The sequence below is a fragment of the Mandrillus leucophaeus genome, unplaced genomic scaffold, assembly GCF_000951045.1.
Source record: "Mandrillus leucophaeus isolate KB7577 unplaced genomic scaffold, Mleu.le_1.0 Scaffold158, whole genome shotgun sequence".
NCBI classification, from domain to species: domain Eukaryota; kingdom Metazoa; phylum Chordata; class Mammalia; order Primates; family Cercopithecidae; genus Mandrillus; species Mandrillus leucophaeus.
Window position 1 is genome coordinate 1,045,325 of NW_012101565.1, and position 12,981 is coordinate 1,058,305.

Sequence of the window (12,981 nt, forward strand, 5' to 3'; positions counted from 1 at the left end):
ATTGCACCTGTCCTCGCCAGCGCCCAGCTGGAAGCTGAGGTGACTTCACTGCCCGTTGACCTGCAGGCATAGTGGGCCACACCCCCCTCAGCCGTCCGGGCCCTCACCTGCCCCTCCTGCCCACAGACGGCGCCTGCTTGGCCTCAGACCAAGTCCCACAGGGGCTGCCGTGCCTGCCGCCTCCACCCCATTCCCCTACAAGGCAGCGAGGCTTTCCCGGAAAATAAGCCTGGGCTCTTCACAACCCTGCTGGAGGCAAGGCCCGCCCTGCGCTCAGGAGGCCGCCACCTCCCGCTGGTGTCTGGGAGGGGCCTGGCGCACCACAGACCTAGAGGCAGCGCAGGCTTTCCAGGAATTTTGCTGCAAAGGAAAGGAAAAAAGCAGGAGGAGGGGAGAAGGGAGGAGGGAGGAGGCCCAGAGGGGTTCATCTTCAGGCAGCGGACAGCCACGGGCGTGAAACCTGCTGCGCACCCTGACCTGCACATGAACACACACAGCAACATGTCACACACAGGAACACAAAGTCCCACTTACATGCTTCTAAATGCAGACGCGTGCCTGCGTCAACGAGCTGGAGCACATGAGCAAATGCACGTGTACATGCACTATGTGAGCACAAACCCGTGGACACAACACGCACGTGCGTGCACACGCGCGCAAACGCGCACACAACATGCACATGCATGCACACACAAACATGCGCACAACACACACATGCATACACATACGCATAACACGCACATGCGTGCACACACGCACAAACATACATACAACACACACGTGCATACACGTGCGCAAACGCACACAACACGCACGTGCATACATGCGCGCAAACACGCACACAACACGCACGTGCATACACACGTGCACAAACACACATGCATGCACAAGCACACAAGCATGCACACAACACACACGTGCATACACACGCACACAAACACGCACTGCATACACGCGCCCAACGCCCACACAACACGCACGTGCATGCAAACGCGCACAAACGCGTTCATTAGTCGCTACTCAGGCTCCTGGAGTCTCCTGCCACTATGAGCAAGGATTCTGGGCCCACACCCAGCTAATGGGCTCCAGCTGGACCAGAGCTAGAAGCCCGCCAGGCAGAGTTGGGTACCCCCTGCTTTAGGTGCCCACCACCAGCCAAAGCTCTCAGGCCTGCCTGTGTTCAGCCTGGGGTACACAGCAGTTCTGGGTTTCTGATTACCTAAGATAACGTTTCCTTCTGAATTTCCAGTTATTTGTGGCTGCAGCATCCCAATGCACACACCATCAGAAATCCCCTTCAGCGTACTAGCCTCAGACCTACCAGGGCAGAGACCTTGTCTTGTTTGCTGGAAGATCACCTAGCAGCAGGTGCTAATACACATTTGTTGGATGAATGAGGGAGCGTGACAGAGCCTTCGGGGTGAGGCTCAGGCCAGGCCAGCCAGGCAGGGTGGGGGTCTGCTGTGGCCCCAGAGGTCTTGGAGGGAAAGGCCAAGAGGCAGAATGTGGTGGTGAAGAGTGGAGGGTGCAGAGCCCCAGGCTGCCACAACACCCCTGCCCTGAACACCTCCAGCTGGGCTCAAGGTTGGGCTGCAGGATCTGGGTGAGCAAAAGAGCCTGCAGCCTCCTTGCCCAACCCTGCCCCAGCCAGGACCTTGACCCCTCAGGAGTGGCTGCTAGGACAGGGCAGGGGGAAGCAGCCCCCAACACCTGCGGCCTTGCAGGGATGCTGTGTGCCCAGCTCGTTCCATCTTCACCATGGAGACGGCAGCACAACAGCTCACCACGTGCTGGCCCTGTCACCCAGCAGGGACGGGCTGCCACACCCCAGGGCGCTGGCTTCCAGGGGCAGCAGTGTGTGGGCTCCTTGGCTGCCGGGGTCACGGAGGAAAGCCAGCTCTGCCCAGCAGTGTGTCCTGAGATGAAACCTTAGACCCAGCTCGTCTGCAAAACAGTACCCAAGCCCGGTGTAGTGGCTCAGCCCTGGAATCCCAGCACTTTGGGAGGCTGAGGCGGGAGGATCGCTTGAGCTTAGAAGTTCAAGACCAGCCTGGGCAACATAATGAGACCTTTCTACTAAAAATTAAATAATTCTAAAAACTCAGGGCCAGGTGTGGTGGCTCACGCCTCTAATCCCAGCACTTTGGAAGGCCAAGGCGGGCGGATCACAAGGTCAAGAGATCGAGACCGGCCTGGCCAACATGGTGAAACTCCATCTCTACTAAAAATACAAAAAAATTAGCCTGGTGTGGTAGCAGGCACCTGTAATCCCAGATACTCCGGAGTGTGAGACAGAAGAATTGCTTGAACCTGGGAGGCAGAGATTGTAGTGAGCTGAGGTCATGCCATTGCACTCCAGTCTGGGCAAAAAAGAGCAAAACTCCAGCTCATACACACACACACACACACACACACACACACAATTAGCCAGGCACAGTGGTGCACGCCTGTAGTCCCAGCTACTCGGGAGGCTGAGGCAGGAGAATCGCTTGAACCTGGGAGGCAGAGGTTGCAGTGAGCTGAGATCACGCCACTGCACTCCAGCCTGGTGACAGAGCGAGACTCAGTCTCAAAACAAAAACAAAAACTTAGCCAGGTGTGGTGCTGAGCACCTGTAGTCCTAGCTACTCAGGAGACTGACAAGAGAGGATCATTTGAGCCCAGGAGGTCGAAGTTGTAATGAGCGGGGATTGCACCACTGCTCTCCAGCCTGGGCGACAGAGAGATCTTGCCTCATACAAAACAAAACAAACAATAAAAAATACGCAAAAGAGCCAGGAGACAGCACAAGAAGGGACCCACAGGGCACCACCTCGTCCCCACTGTGTTCAGGCCTGGCAGTCGGGCCCAAGCCCAAATGGCCCCATCCACAGCCTCAGAGCAGCTGGGAGGGCCGGGTGTGAGGACTACCATGTACAGGGGCGGGCCCAAGGCCCCTGCCCCGGGCCCACCATGACTTAGGTCAGCAGGGCACTGAGGGAGCCTGTGCCGAGACTGGGTGTTGCTACTGGGCACTAGATTTTTTAAATAACGGCTTTAATGAGACATAATTATATAATTCCCATATCATACAATTCATCCATTTAAAGTGTGCAATTCTGTGGGTTTTAGCATATTCAGAGGTATGCAAACATCACCACGGCCAATATCAAAACACTTCCTCACCCCAGAAAGAAACCCCAAACCAGCAACCGTCGCTCCCACCCCCTCCCCCGGACACCGGCAGCGCCATCTCCCTTCTGCCCTCTGGACGTGCCCATTCTGGACACGTCATGTGAGCGGGATCACGCCATCTGCTCCTTGTGCCTGGATTTTCACTTAGCATGATGTCTCCGAGGTCCGTCTGTGTCGTCCAGTGCCTCAGGGTCTTGTTCCTTTTGACCGTGGGCGCCGTTCCATGGCCTGGATTCCAGCGCCTGGACTGGCCATGTTTAGTCTATGTATGCCTCAGTGAATGGATGGGGTTTCCACCTTGCTGCTATGGCAAAGGACGCTGCCGTATGGCCAAGGATGCTGCCGCGAAGTTTGGTGCACAGGCATCTGTTCGAGTCTTTGCTTTCGGTTCCTGTGGGTGGAGCTAGGAGTGGAATTGCTGGGTCACAGGGTGACTCTTGGAGGAGCTGCCAGGCTTATTCCAGAGGGCCACATGGGTTGACATTCCCACCAGCACTGCACAGCGTTCCAGTGACTCCATGTCATCCCGTGCTGGTTATTCACCTTTAGTAATACGACCATCCTTGTGGGTGTGCAGTATCTCTCTGTGGATTCCATTTGCATTTCCTTGATGACTAAGTATGTTGAGCATCTTTGCATTTGCTTGAGGGCAAGTTCTACATTTTGTATATCTTTGGAAGATCTGCCCAGACCCTTTGGCACAGGCCCAAAGTTGTTTGTTTGTTTGTTTGTTTTTGAGAGGGAGTCTCACTCTGCCACCCAGGCTGGAGTACAATGGCATGATCTCGGCTCACTGCAACCTCCGCCTCCCAGGTTCAAGCGATTCTCCTGCCTCAACCTCCGCCTCCCAGGTTCAAGCGATTCTCCTGCCTCAGCCTCCCGAATAGCTGGGACTACAGGCATGCGCCACCACGCCCGGTTAATTTTGTATTTTTAGTGGAGACGGGGTTTCACCATGTTGGTCAGGTTGATCTTGAACTCCCGACCTCAGGTGATCTGCCCAGGCACAGGTCCAGAATTTTAAGAAAAACCACAAAGCGCTACGAAGTTTGAGCCTAGCAGGATGGGGCGCCAGGCCGAGGTTCCTCGGGACGCACGAGGCTGATGCTCCAGGCCGACTTGCGGGAAGAGGGGGCAGGAAAGGGGCCGGGGGCGGGCTCTCCGGGACAGTTCCGGGAGGGTGTCCTGGGCGGGCCCTGCGTCGGGTCGCAGTTTCACTTTTAGGTTTGGGCACCTCCGCGGAATTCCGCTCGCCGGACAGCTCCCAGGGAGACCAGACGCGCCCCTCGGGCCACCGACGGTCACGGTGAGCTGCTGCCCCGCTCCCTCCCCCGGCCTGGCTGGAGCTCCTGGGTGGGGCCGGTCGCTGGCTCCCGGGTCGGGGATGCTGACCTTGCTGCGCCCCTGCGTCCACGGTCCCAGCGTTCACCCGGAAGGCTCCGCGCCGCACACTGGAGCGGAAGGTCCAGGCTTCGGGGAGGGAAAGTCCAGGCTGCGGGGAGGGAAGGTCCGGGCTGCGGGGAGGGAAGGTCCGGGCTGCGGGGAGGGAAGCTCCAGGCTGCGGGGAAGGCTGCCCTTGGCCAGCCCAGGGGCCCCGCCTTTGGACCTGGGCTTGGGCTTGACTCCCAGGTCCGCCGTCCAGGTCCAGGTGTCCGGGCTGGTGTTCGTCCCGCCCCCAGCTGCCTTCTGGACCCAGCCTCCACTTTCAGCAGGGCCAGCACTCAGAGGCTTCCTGGGGCAGCCGCGGCCCCTCCACTGGGGCCCAGGTGACCCGTATTCCAGCAGAGGCCCGCTATGGCCTCTGACGCCTGAAGCCTCAGCCTTGGACAGGTGGCCTAGACACAGAGAAGGCCCTGGAGGACGCAGCTGGGATGGGGCGACACTCTGGCTGGGTCTTACAGTGAGTCCCTGTGCCTTTTCAGAAGGTGACAGCTTGTTTCCTCGCAGCCAGAGGCAACCATTCTAGCGGACAGAGCCCTCTGTGTTAGAGCAGGTCTGGGCATCAGGCCCCACTGTCCCGGGCTGGAGGTGCTCATGGCCCCGTAGACAGCAGGGAGGACACTATTTCTGTGTTGGGGAGCAGCCGGGGACAGGAGTTTTCTGCCAGCGGGAGCATCCCAGGATGAGCTGAGCAGGCCTGCTCTGGAGGGAGGGAGTCCCCCACCATGGGAGGCATCCAGGTGCTGACCCTTCTCCCACTCCCTCCTGCCCTCCCGCGGAGGGCACAATGCCTCACCCATTTTCCCTCCTCAGGAGCATGGGGTCAGCCTTTGAGTGGGTGGTCCGGAGAGTGGTCCAGGAGCTGGACCGCAGTGGGGAGCTCATCCCCATGACCAGCCCAAAGGACTCCCCTGGCTTCCAGCCCTACTTCCTGGTGGTCAGGAAGCCCTCAAGCTCATGGTTCTGGAAACCCTGTTATAAGCCTCTCAACCTGTCAATCAAGGACATCCTGGAGCCGGATGCCCCAGAACCAGGTGCCTGACGTGGTGCTGAGGCAGAGCCCCAGGGAGGCTGGGTGGGAGAGGGCAGTGGGCCAGGTCCAGCCAGCCACCCGCCGTGCTCTGCAGGCTCTAGCTCTGGGCCTCCCTTCCAGAGGGCAGGGCTTTTCCAAAGGTCCCTCTGCCCTGGTTATGGGACAGGGCTGGTGGGGGCAGGGGAGAGGCGGGGTGGGTGGGCAGGGCCTCAGGTCTGGTCTTGCTTTAGATTTGCAGCGTGGCAGCACCTTCCACTTCTACGACGCCGTGGATGGGCAGCTACGGGGCGGCGTGGAGCTGTCAGCCCCAGGACAGGCGAAGATCGCAGGCGGGGCCTCGGTGTCTGACAGCTCCAGCACCTCAATGCATGTGTACTCACTGAGTGTGGACCCGAACACCTGGCAGACCCTGCTCCATGAGAGGTGGGCCCAAAGAGGGCAGGGCCCCACCGACCCCAAGCAACCCTGCTTTTATTTATTTATTTTTAGCCGGGTGTGGTGGCTCACGCCTGTAATCCCAGCACTTTGGGAGGCTGAGGCAGGTGGATCACCTGAGGTCAGAAGTTCAAGACCAGCCTGGTGAACATGGTGAAACCCTGTCTCTACTAAATACACAAAAATTAGCCGGGTGTGGTGGCAGACGCCTGTAATCCCAGCTACTCAGGAGGCCGAGGCAGGAGAATGGCGTGAACCCGGGAGGCGGAGCTTTCAGTGAGCCGAGATCACACCACTGCACTCTAGCCTGGGTGACAGAGCAAGACTCTGTCTCAAAAAAAAAAAAAAAAAATTATTTATTTTTTAAATTATTTTTTGAGGTGAGGTTTTGCTGTCTTGGCCAGGGTGGTCTTGAACTCCTGGTCTCAAGCAATCCTCCTGCCTCGGCCTCCCAAAGGGCTGGGATTACAGGGTGAGCCACTGTGCCCAGTCCCAGCCTTGCTCTTGGGAAGGTCACAACCTTGGGGCATCTGAAAAGTCCCAAAGGCAAAGGAGCGCTGTGGCTGGAACCGGGTTGTGGAAGGACGCTGCAGGGGTCATCTGGGGCCTCAGCTGCCAGGACTGGATCCTAAGGACCAGACTGAGCCCCAGGCTGCTGTGAGGACAAGTGGTGGTGTGAACATAGGGGCCCAGATGAGGGGGCTGCTCCCCAAGTCTGGACTTGGAGTCCCCGAGTCCACCTTTCCCCATGGGATCCCGTCCCCGTGGGGAGCCCACAGAGAGGCTGCCGGTGCCCTGGCATCCACAGACATCTGGAGGCCCCTCTGCACCACCTCCCCCAGTGGCATGGGGCTGTGAGGGGAGGGAAGACATCTTCGGGGACTGCGGCCCAGTGAGCTTGTGGCTTCTCGGACCACAGGCACCTGCAGCAGCCAGAGCACAAAATCCTGCAGCAGCTGCGGAGCCGCGGGGACAACGTGTATGTGGTGACGGAGGTGCTACAGACGCAGAAGGAGGTGGAAGTCACACAGACCCACAAGCGGGAGGGTTCGGGCCAGTTTTCCCTGCCGGGAGCCATGTGCTTGCAGGTATGTAGCCAGCCCCGGGCCACACTTGGCCCCACATGGGCATGCAGCGGCGGGTGATGGAGGCTGTGGGGCTGAGCTCTGCCAAGGCCCCTCAGAGCAGCTCCCAGCCCTGTGCTTGGCTGCGGAGCTGAAGTCACCTGGTGGCAGGCCTGCCCCCAGCACCCAGCCCACACCTGCACCCAGCCCACACCCACACCCAGCCCACACCAGCACCCAGCCCACACCTGCACCCAGCCCACACCAGCACCCAGCCCACACCTGCACCCAGCCCACACCCGCACCCAGCCCACACCCACACCCCACAGTCTGGTGCCCAGGGCCCAGGCCTGAGCCCATCTTCATGCCTCAGGGTGAGGGCCAGGGCCACCTGAGCCAGAAGAAGACGGTCACCATCCCCTCGGGCAGCATCCTCGCATTCCGAGTGGCCCAGCTGGTTATTAACTCTGACTTGGGTGAGCTGGAGTTGGGGGTGTCTCGGGCCCAGGCTCTGGAAGAGAAGCAGGGAGGCCTGGGGAGAGCTACCTGCCAGCATGGGCTGCTGTGGGCCCCTGGCTGAACAACGTCCTGTGTCTGGCAGGTGGCTGAGGTCCTGTGCTCTGGTGTGTGGGTGATTGGGCAGGGCCTGAGCTGGAAGGGAACTCCCAGTAGGGGAGGGGAGGGGAGGCTGGGATCTAGGTGACATGCCTGTCCCTGTCTGTTCCCACCTGGCTGGCAGACATCCTTCTCTTCCCGGATAAGAAGCAGAGGACCTTCCAGCCGCCCCCGACAGGTGAGAACCGAGAGACCCCAGCGTGGGGTGTCCAGTGGGAAAAGCACGCTTCCTTGGCAATTGAGGCTTTCTTCTCATGTTCTCAGGGCATAGGGAGGCCGGGCAGCCCCCTGAGGCGGTGGGCACCCCCCATACACACACAAGGGGTGACACAGGACAGCTGACCCTGGGCCTCCCTGGCCCCCTCCCTGCCCTGGGCTGCCATTGTTAGAGGTGGTGACCGGGGCTGTGACGGCCCAGGGAAGGCCTCAGCCCTCTCTGGCTCAGACACCCATCTCCTGCACTGACCAGCCCTGCCCTCCCATACCCCTGACCAGGCCACAAGCCTTCCAGGAGTGTAGGCGCCTGGCCACAGCTGCCCTCAGTCCTCTCCATGATGGGGTGCCTCCACAACTTCTCGGCAGGTCAGTGCCCTCCTGACCGCCCTGGGGACCTTTGGTGGGCTCTCCTTCTGCCCCCTGGAGTCTGTCTATCCTGACCAAGGCTTTCCAGGGCCCTGTAAGCACCTAGGCAGTGCCAGCTCCTCTGTTCCTACAGATGGGGTCCCTGCGGAGGGGACGTTCACTGAAGACTTCCAGGGCCTAAGGGCAGAGGTGGAGGCCATCTCCAAGGAACTGGAGCTCTTGGACAGAGAGCTGTGCCAGCTGCTGCTGGAGGGCCTGGAGGGGGTGCTGCGGGACCAGCTGGCCCTGCGAGCCTTGGAGGAGGCGGTGAGCAGGGGAGGGTGCCCGGGGCACACAGGGCCTGCCCAGCCAGCCAGGCTCACCTGCCCCTCCCATGCCCACAGCTGGAGCAGGGCTCGAGCCTTGGGCCAGTGGAGCCCCTGGACGGTCCAGCAGGTGCTGTCCTGGAGTGCCTGGTGTTGGAATCCAGAATGCTGGTGCCAGAACTTGCCGTCCCCGTTGTCTACCTGCTGGGGGCGCTGACCAGTGAGCGGCCCCTGGGGGCAGGTGGGGAGTGGGAGGGAGAGAGGTGGGAGTTCCCAGATGGGCCTTCAGGAACCGCCTCTTACCTGACTCTCTCCCAGTGCTAAGTGAAACGCAGCACAAGCTGCTGGCGGAGGCGCTGGAGTCGCAGACCCTGTTGGGGCCACTCGAGCTGGTGAGAGGGTTCGGGCTGCAGGAGGATGGGCTGAGCCAGTGGAAGGGGCCCTGTTGCACCTGAGAAGGGATGGTATGGGCAGGCCCAAGGTGCCCAGGTTTCCCCATCTGACAAACTCCTGCCCTGTCTTGGCAGGTGGGCAGCCTCTTGGAGCAGAGTGCCCCATGGCAGGAGCGCAGCACCGTGTCCCTGCCCCCCGGGCTCCTGGGGAGCAGCTGGGGTGAAGGGGCACCGGCCTGGGTCTTGCTGGAGGAGTGTGGCCTGGAGCTGGGGGAGGACACGCCCCACGTGTGCTGGGAGCCGCAGGCCCAGGGCCGCATGTGTGCACTCTACGCCTCCCTGGCACTGCTATCAGGACTGAGCCAGGAGCCCCACTAGCCTGTGCCCAGCATGGCCTGGCAGCTCTCCAGCAGGGCAGAGTGTTTGCCCACCAGCTGCCAGCCCTAGGAAGGCCAGAAGCCCAGCAGCCACGTGGCCAGTCTACCATGGGGCCCAGGAGCTGGGGAAACACAGTAAAGGTGGTGTACGAAGGAAAGGCTGGTAGCAGAGTTTTTGAGGGGTCCTGGATCTGGGTAGGGTGGGTAGGGGTGGGGACAGTACCTATGCAGGATCAGGAGGGACATCAGGGCCACGTGCAGGTGTGTCTGCATCGTCCGGCTTCTTTTGCACCCTAGAGCTAAGGGGAGCCCCATGCTGGGCTTGGCTGCTCTAGAGTAATGGGCCCGTGGCCCTGCCCACCCCTGTCTGTGTGTTTCTCTGCCTGTGAGGAAGGGCAGGGCGATTTAGGTGAGACAGTTCCACCAGGCATGTCCATGGCTGAGGCATGGCAGGAACCTCTGCTTCAGGGAGCTTGAGGCGTGTGCCGCAGAAGGGCGTGGCCATCCTCGGCCCACAGGTGCTTTAGGGGTGCAGGTGTGACTGATGACAGGCCCTGTCTTCCTGGGGCCACACAGGAGGTTCCCGGAGAAGCAATACTAAAGAAACTGACCTTTAGTCCATTTCACCCTCATCTGCTCGCCTGAGCTAAGAGCCTGGAGAGAGGAGGTCCCCTGGCCTGTGGGAATTAAGCAGGTCCAGAGTCACATCAAGTTGCTTACTTGCAGGAGCTCAGCAGCTGTGGCCTCCAGGTCCAGGGAGGGACACACAACACTTGGTGTGGCCAGGGAGTTATTGTTCCTGGGAGAGTGGACAGCCTTCCTTGGTGGGGACCAGTCTACCTGCACACGGTGGCTAGCCTTCCCTGCTTCTAGCAGGGCACACAATGGCCACACAACTTGCAGAGCTTGCAAAAGAGAAGGAACAGTGGACTCAGCTACAACTGGGACATTAAATCCACCAGAAAACCTGGTATCCAGGCCCAACAGTGATCTTTTTTTTTTTTTTTTTGAGACGGAGTCTCGCTCTGCTGCCCAGGCTGGAGTGCAGTGGCCGGATCTCAGCTCACTGCAAGCTCCACCTCCTGGGTTTACGCCATTCTCCTGCCTCAGCCTCCAGAGTAGCTGGGACTACAGGCGCCCGCCACCTCGCCCGGCTAGTTTTTTGTATTTTTAGTAGAGACGGGGTTTCACCGTGTTAGCCATGATGGCCTCGATCTCCTGACCTCGTGATCCGCCTGTCTCGGCCTCCCAAAGTGCTGGGATTACAGGCTTGAGCCACCGTGCCCGGCCTGATCTTTTTTTTTAATTTTATTTTTATTTTTATTTATTTATGTATATTTTGAGACAGAGTCTCTGTCGCCAGGCTGGAGTGCAGTAGCGTGATCTCGGCTCACTGCAACCTCTGCCTCCCGCAGTTCTCCTGCCTCAGCCTCCCAAGTAGCTGAGACTACAGGCACGCACCACCACACCCGGCTAATTTTTGCATTTTTACTAGATACGGGGTTTCTCCATGTTGGCCAGGATGGTCTTGATCTCTTGACCTTGTGATCCATCCACCTCAGCCTCTCAAAGTGTTGGGAATACAGGTGTGAGCCACCTCGCCCGGCGGACTTTTAAAAAAAATTTTTTTTAAGAGACAGGGTCCTGTTCTGTCGCCCAGGCTGCGTAGTGACACAATCATGGTTCATAGCAGCCTCGATCTCCTGAGCTCAAGGAGATCTCCCGCCTCAGCCTGCTGAGTAGCTGGACTATAAGCACATACCACCAGTCCTGGCTAATTTTTTAATGTTTTGTAGACATGGGATATTGCTATGAATAGTGACATTAACATTGAAATAGGAGACAAAGCAAACTCCAGATATCTCAGATCCAAGTTACAGAACTTCCTAGACACTCCCACCCACAGTGTAGGAGAAACTCAACGCCTCTCAGACTCATGGTCCTCCTTTGAAAACCCTTTCGGGTAACTCGAAAGGGTGAGTGGGGTAGGAGTAGCCCCGGTCCAAGAAAGCATTTGAAATGGGCAGGCACACAGGGCAAAGCCTCGGCGCCCTGAGACCATCAAGGCCATGCCACGCGATAGGCCACACCTGAGCCCCATCTTGAGTGTTGCGCCACCAGTGAGCTCTTGGCAACATTGCCCCTTAGAGATTAGGCATCAAGGCCAAGACTGTCCTGGCCCGCTGGCTAGAGGTGGAAAGGGAATGAGTGTCGGGGTGCACCTGCCCTCTTGCCCTCCAATCTTAGACCCCGTTGGAAGATTTGCCCTGGGGTGGGCTCTCTGCAGGTGGGTCTGATGGACCCCGGGGGCCACAGCATCCCCATGGAGGGACCAGCCCCCTGTGCCACCTGGAGCCTCCCAGGAATTCCAGCAGGGAAGAGTCACACTCCAGAGACCAGGTGGACTTTACATGAACCTCACTCCTCTGGCAGGGCAACCAGGTTCTGGGCAGTGCCAGAGCAAGGCGGGGCTGGACACATTCCTAACAGGCAGCTGTGTGGTGCAAGCCATGCCTGTACTGCAGACAGCCTGCTGCAGGATGGCACAGACTCTCCTGGGCACCATGAGGGAGGGGAGGAGCACGGGGTGCTGCCTGCACACCGCAGTGCGCTCCCGCCTGAGCCCCCATCTGGAGTGAGCATAACGTCACTGTTGGGTTTGCCCGCAAGACTGTCCAGCGTGCTGTGCGGTGTGGGCATGCCTCTGCTAGGCTGGCAGCACATGCTTGCCCTGGGGGCTGGCTCCTGGTTGCAAAGTGAGCAAGGAGGCCGGGCTTGCTTCCCTCTTTGGGGCTGCTACCGAGAGGATCCATGTGGCTGTGTCCTAAAACCCGTCCCTGCCAGTGCTGAGGGTGTGCCCCCCATGGGTGCTCCCAGCCTGTCCTTGGAGGTGCGGACCTCAGACAGATGGCTGGCTTGAGAGCTTCCTGAAGGCTAGCACGGACGTCCAAGGTGCTTCCATCTGACCTTCACTGGGCATCTGGTGGCCTCTGGCCTCTCTGACTTTCTATTGATCTGTTTCTTGTATGTTGAATCCCGTTTTGGTATCTGCTGTGGAGGATGCAAACTAATCCACCAAACCTTGCCCCCTGCTCCACAGAGACCCATGCCCTTGACCTGATCCTCAGCTTCCTGCATATGACCTGCAAAGAGACCCTCACCCCAGTGCTGACAGCTCTAACCCCATCCATTCCGTGCCTGTTAGACCAGAGTGCAGCTTCTCTGTCTTACGGTTAACCCAACCTGACCTGGTCGTAGCCTGTGCCTGGAGTCTGCCTGACCTTTAACCCTGCTGCCAAACCGGCTCTTTACCTGGGGCCATGTCGGGGCCTATGGCTTATGACCCCAGCCTGAGCCAGATCTTGGACCAGGGTCAGCTCCCATAACCACATTCGAAACAGATGCGGCCGGGCGCGGTGGCTCAAGCCTGTAATCCCAGCACTTTGGGAGGCTGAGATGAGAGGATCCCGAGGTCAGGAGATCGAGACCATCCTGGCTAACCCGGTGAAACCCCGTCTCTACTAAAAAATACAAAAAACTAGCCGGGCGAGGTGGCGGGCGCTT

General features: G+C 59.3%; 1 protein-coding gene across 1 annotated transcript; it reads left to right on the forward strand.

Moving 5' to 3' along the window:
* Positions 1–4,334: 4,334 nt before the first annotated feature.
* Positions 4,335–9,575, forward strand: GSDMD (gasdermin D). The gene is made up of 11 exons (XM_011975648.1): positions 4,335–4,480; positions 5,428–5,648; positions 5,878–6,070; positions 7,002–7,170; positions 7,520–7,622; positions 7,886–7,939; positions 8,257–8,343; positions 8,477–8,649; positions 8,727–8,868; positions 8,967–9,040; positions 9,176–9,575. Exons 2-11 carry the CDS (start codon positions 5,432–5,434, stop codon positions 9,416–9,418), a joined length of 1,455 nt encoding a protein of 484 aa, XP_011831038.1. The 5' UTR covers positions 4,335–4,480; positions 5,428–5,431; the 3' UTR covers positions 9,419–9,575.
* Positions 9,576–12,981: the final 3,406 nt, after the last annotated feature.

What these genes read in the sequence shown, in the direction of transcription:
- GSDMD (XM_011975648.1), top strand. Translation starts at nt 5,432, where the DNA reads ATGGGGTCAGCCTTTGAGTGGGTGGTCCGGAGAGTGGTCCAGGAGCTG. An exon ending in CAGACCCTGCTCCATGAGAG is followed by an intron (nt 6,071 to 7,001) that starts GTGGGCCCAAAG and finishes CTCGGACCACAG; the next exon opens with GCACCTGCAGCAGCCAGAGC. An exon ending in CCTGCTGGGGGCGCTGACCA is followed by an intron (nt 8,869 to 8,966) that starts GTGAGCGGCCCC and finishes ACTCTCTCCCAG; the next exon opens with TGCTAAGTGAAACGCAGCAC.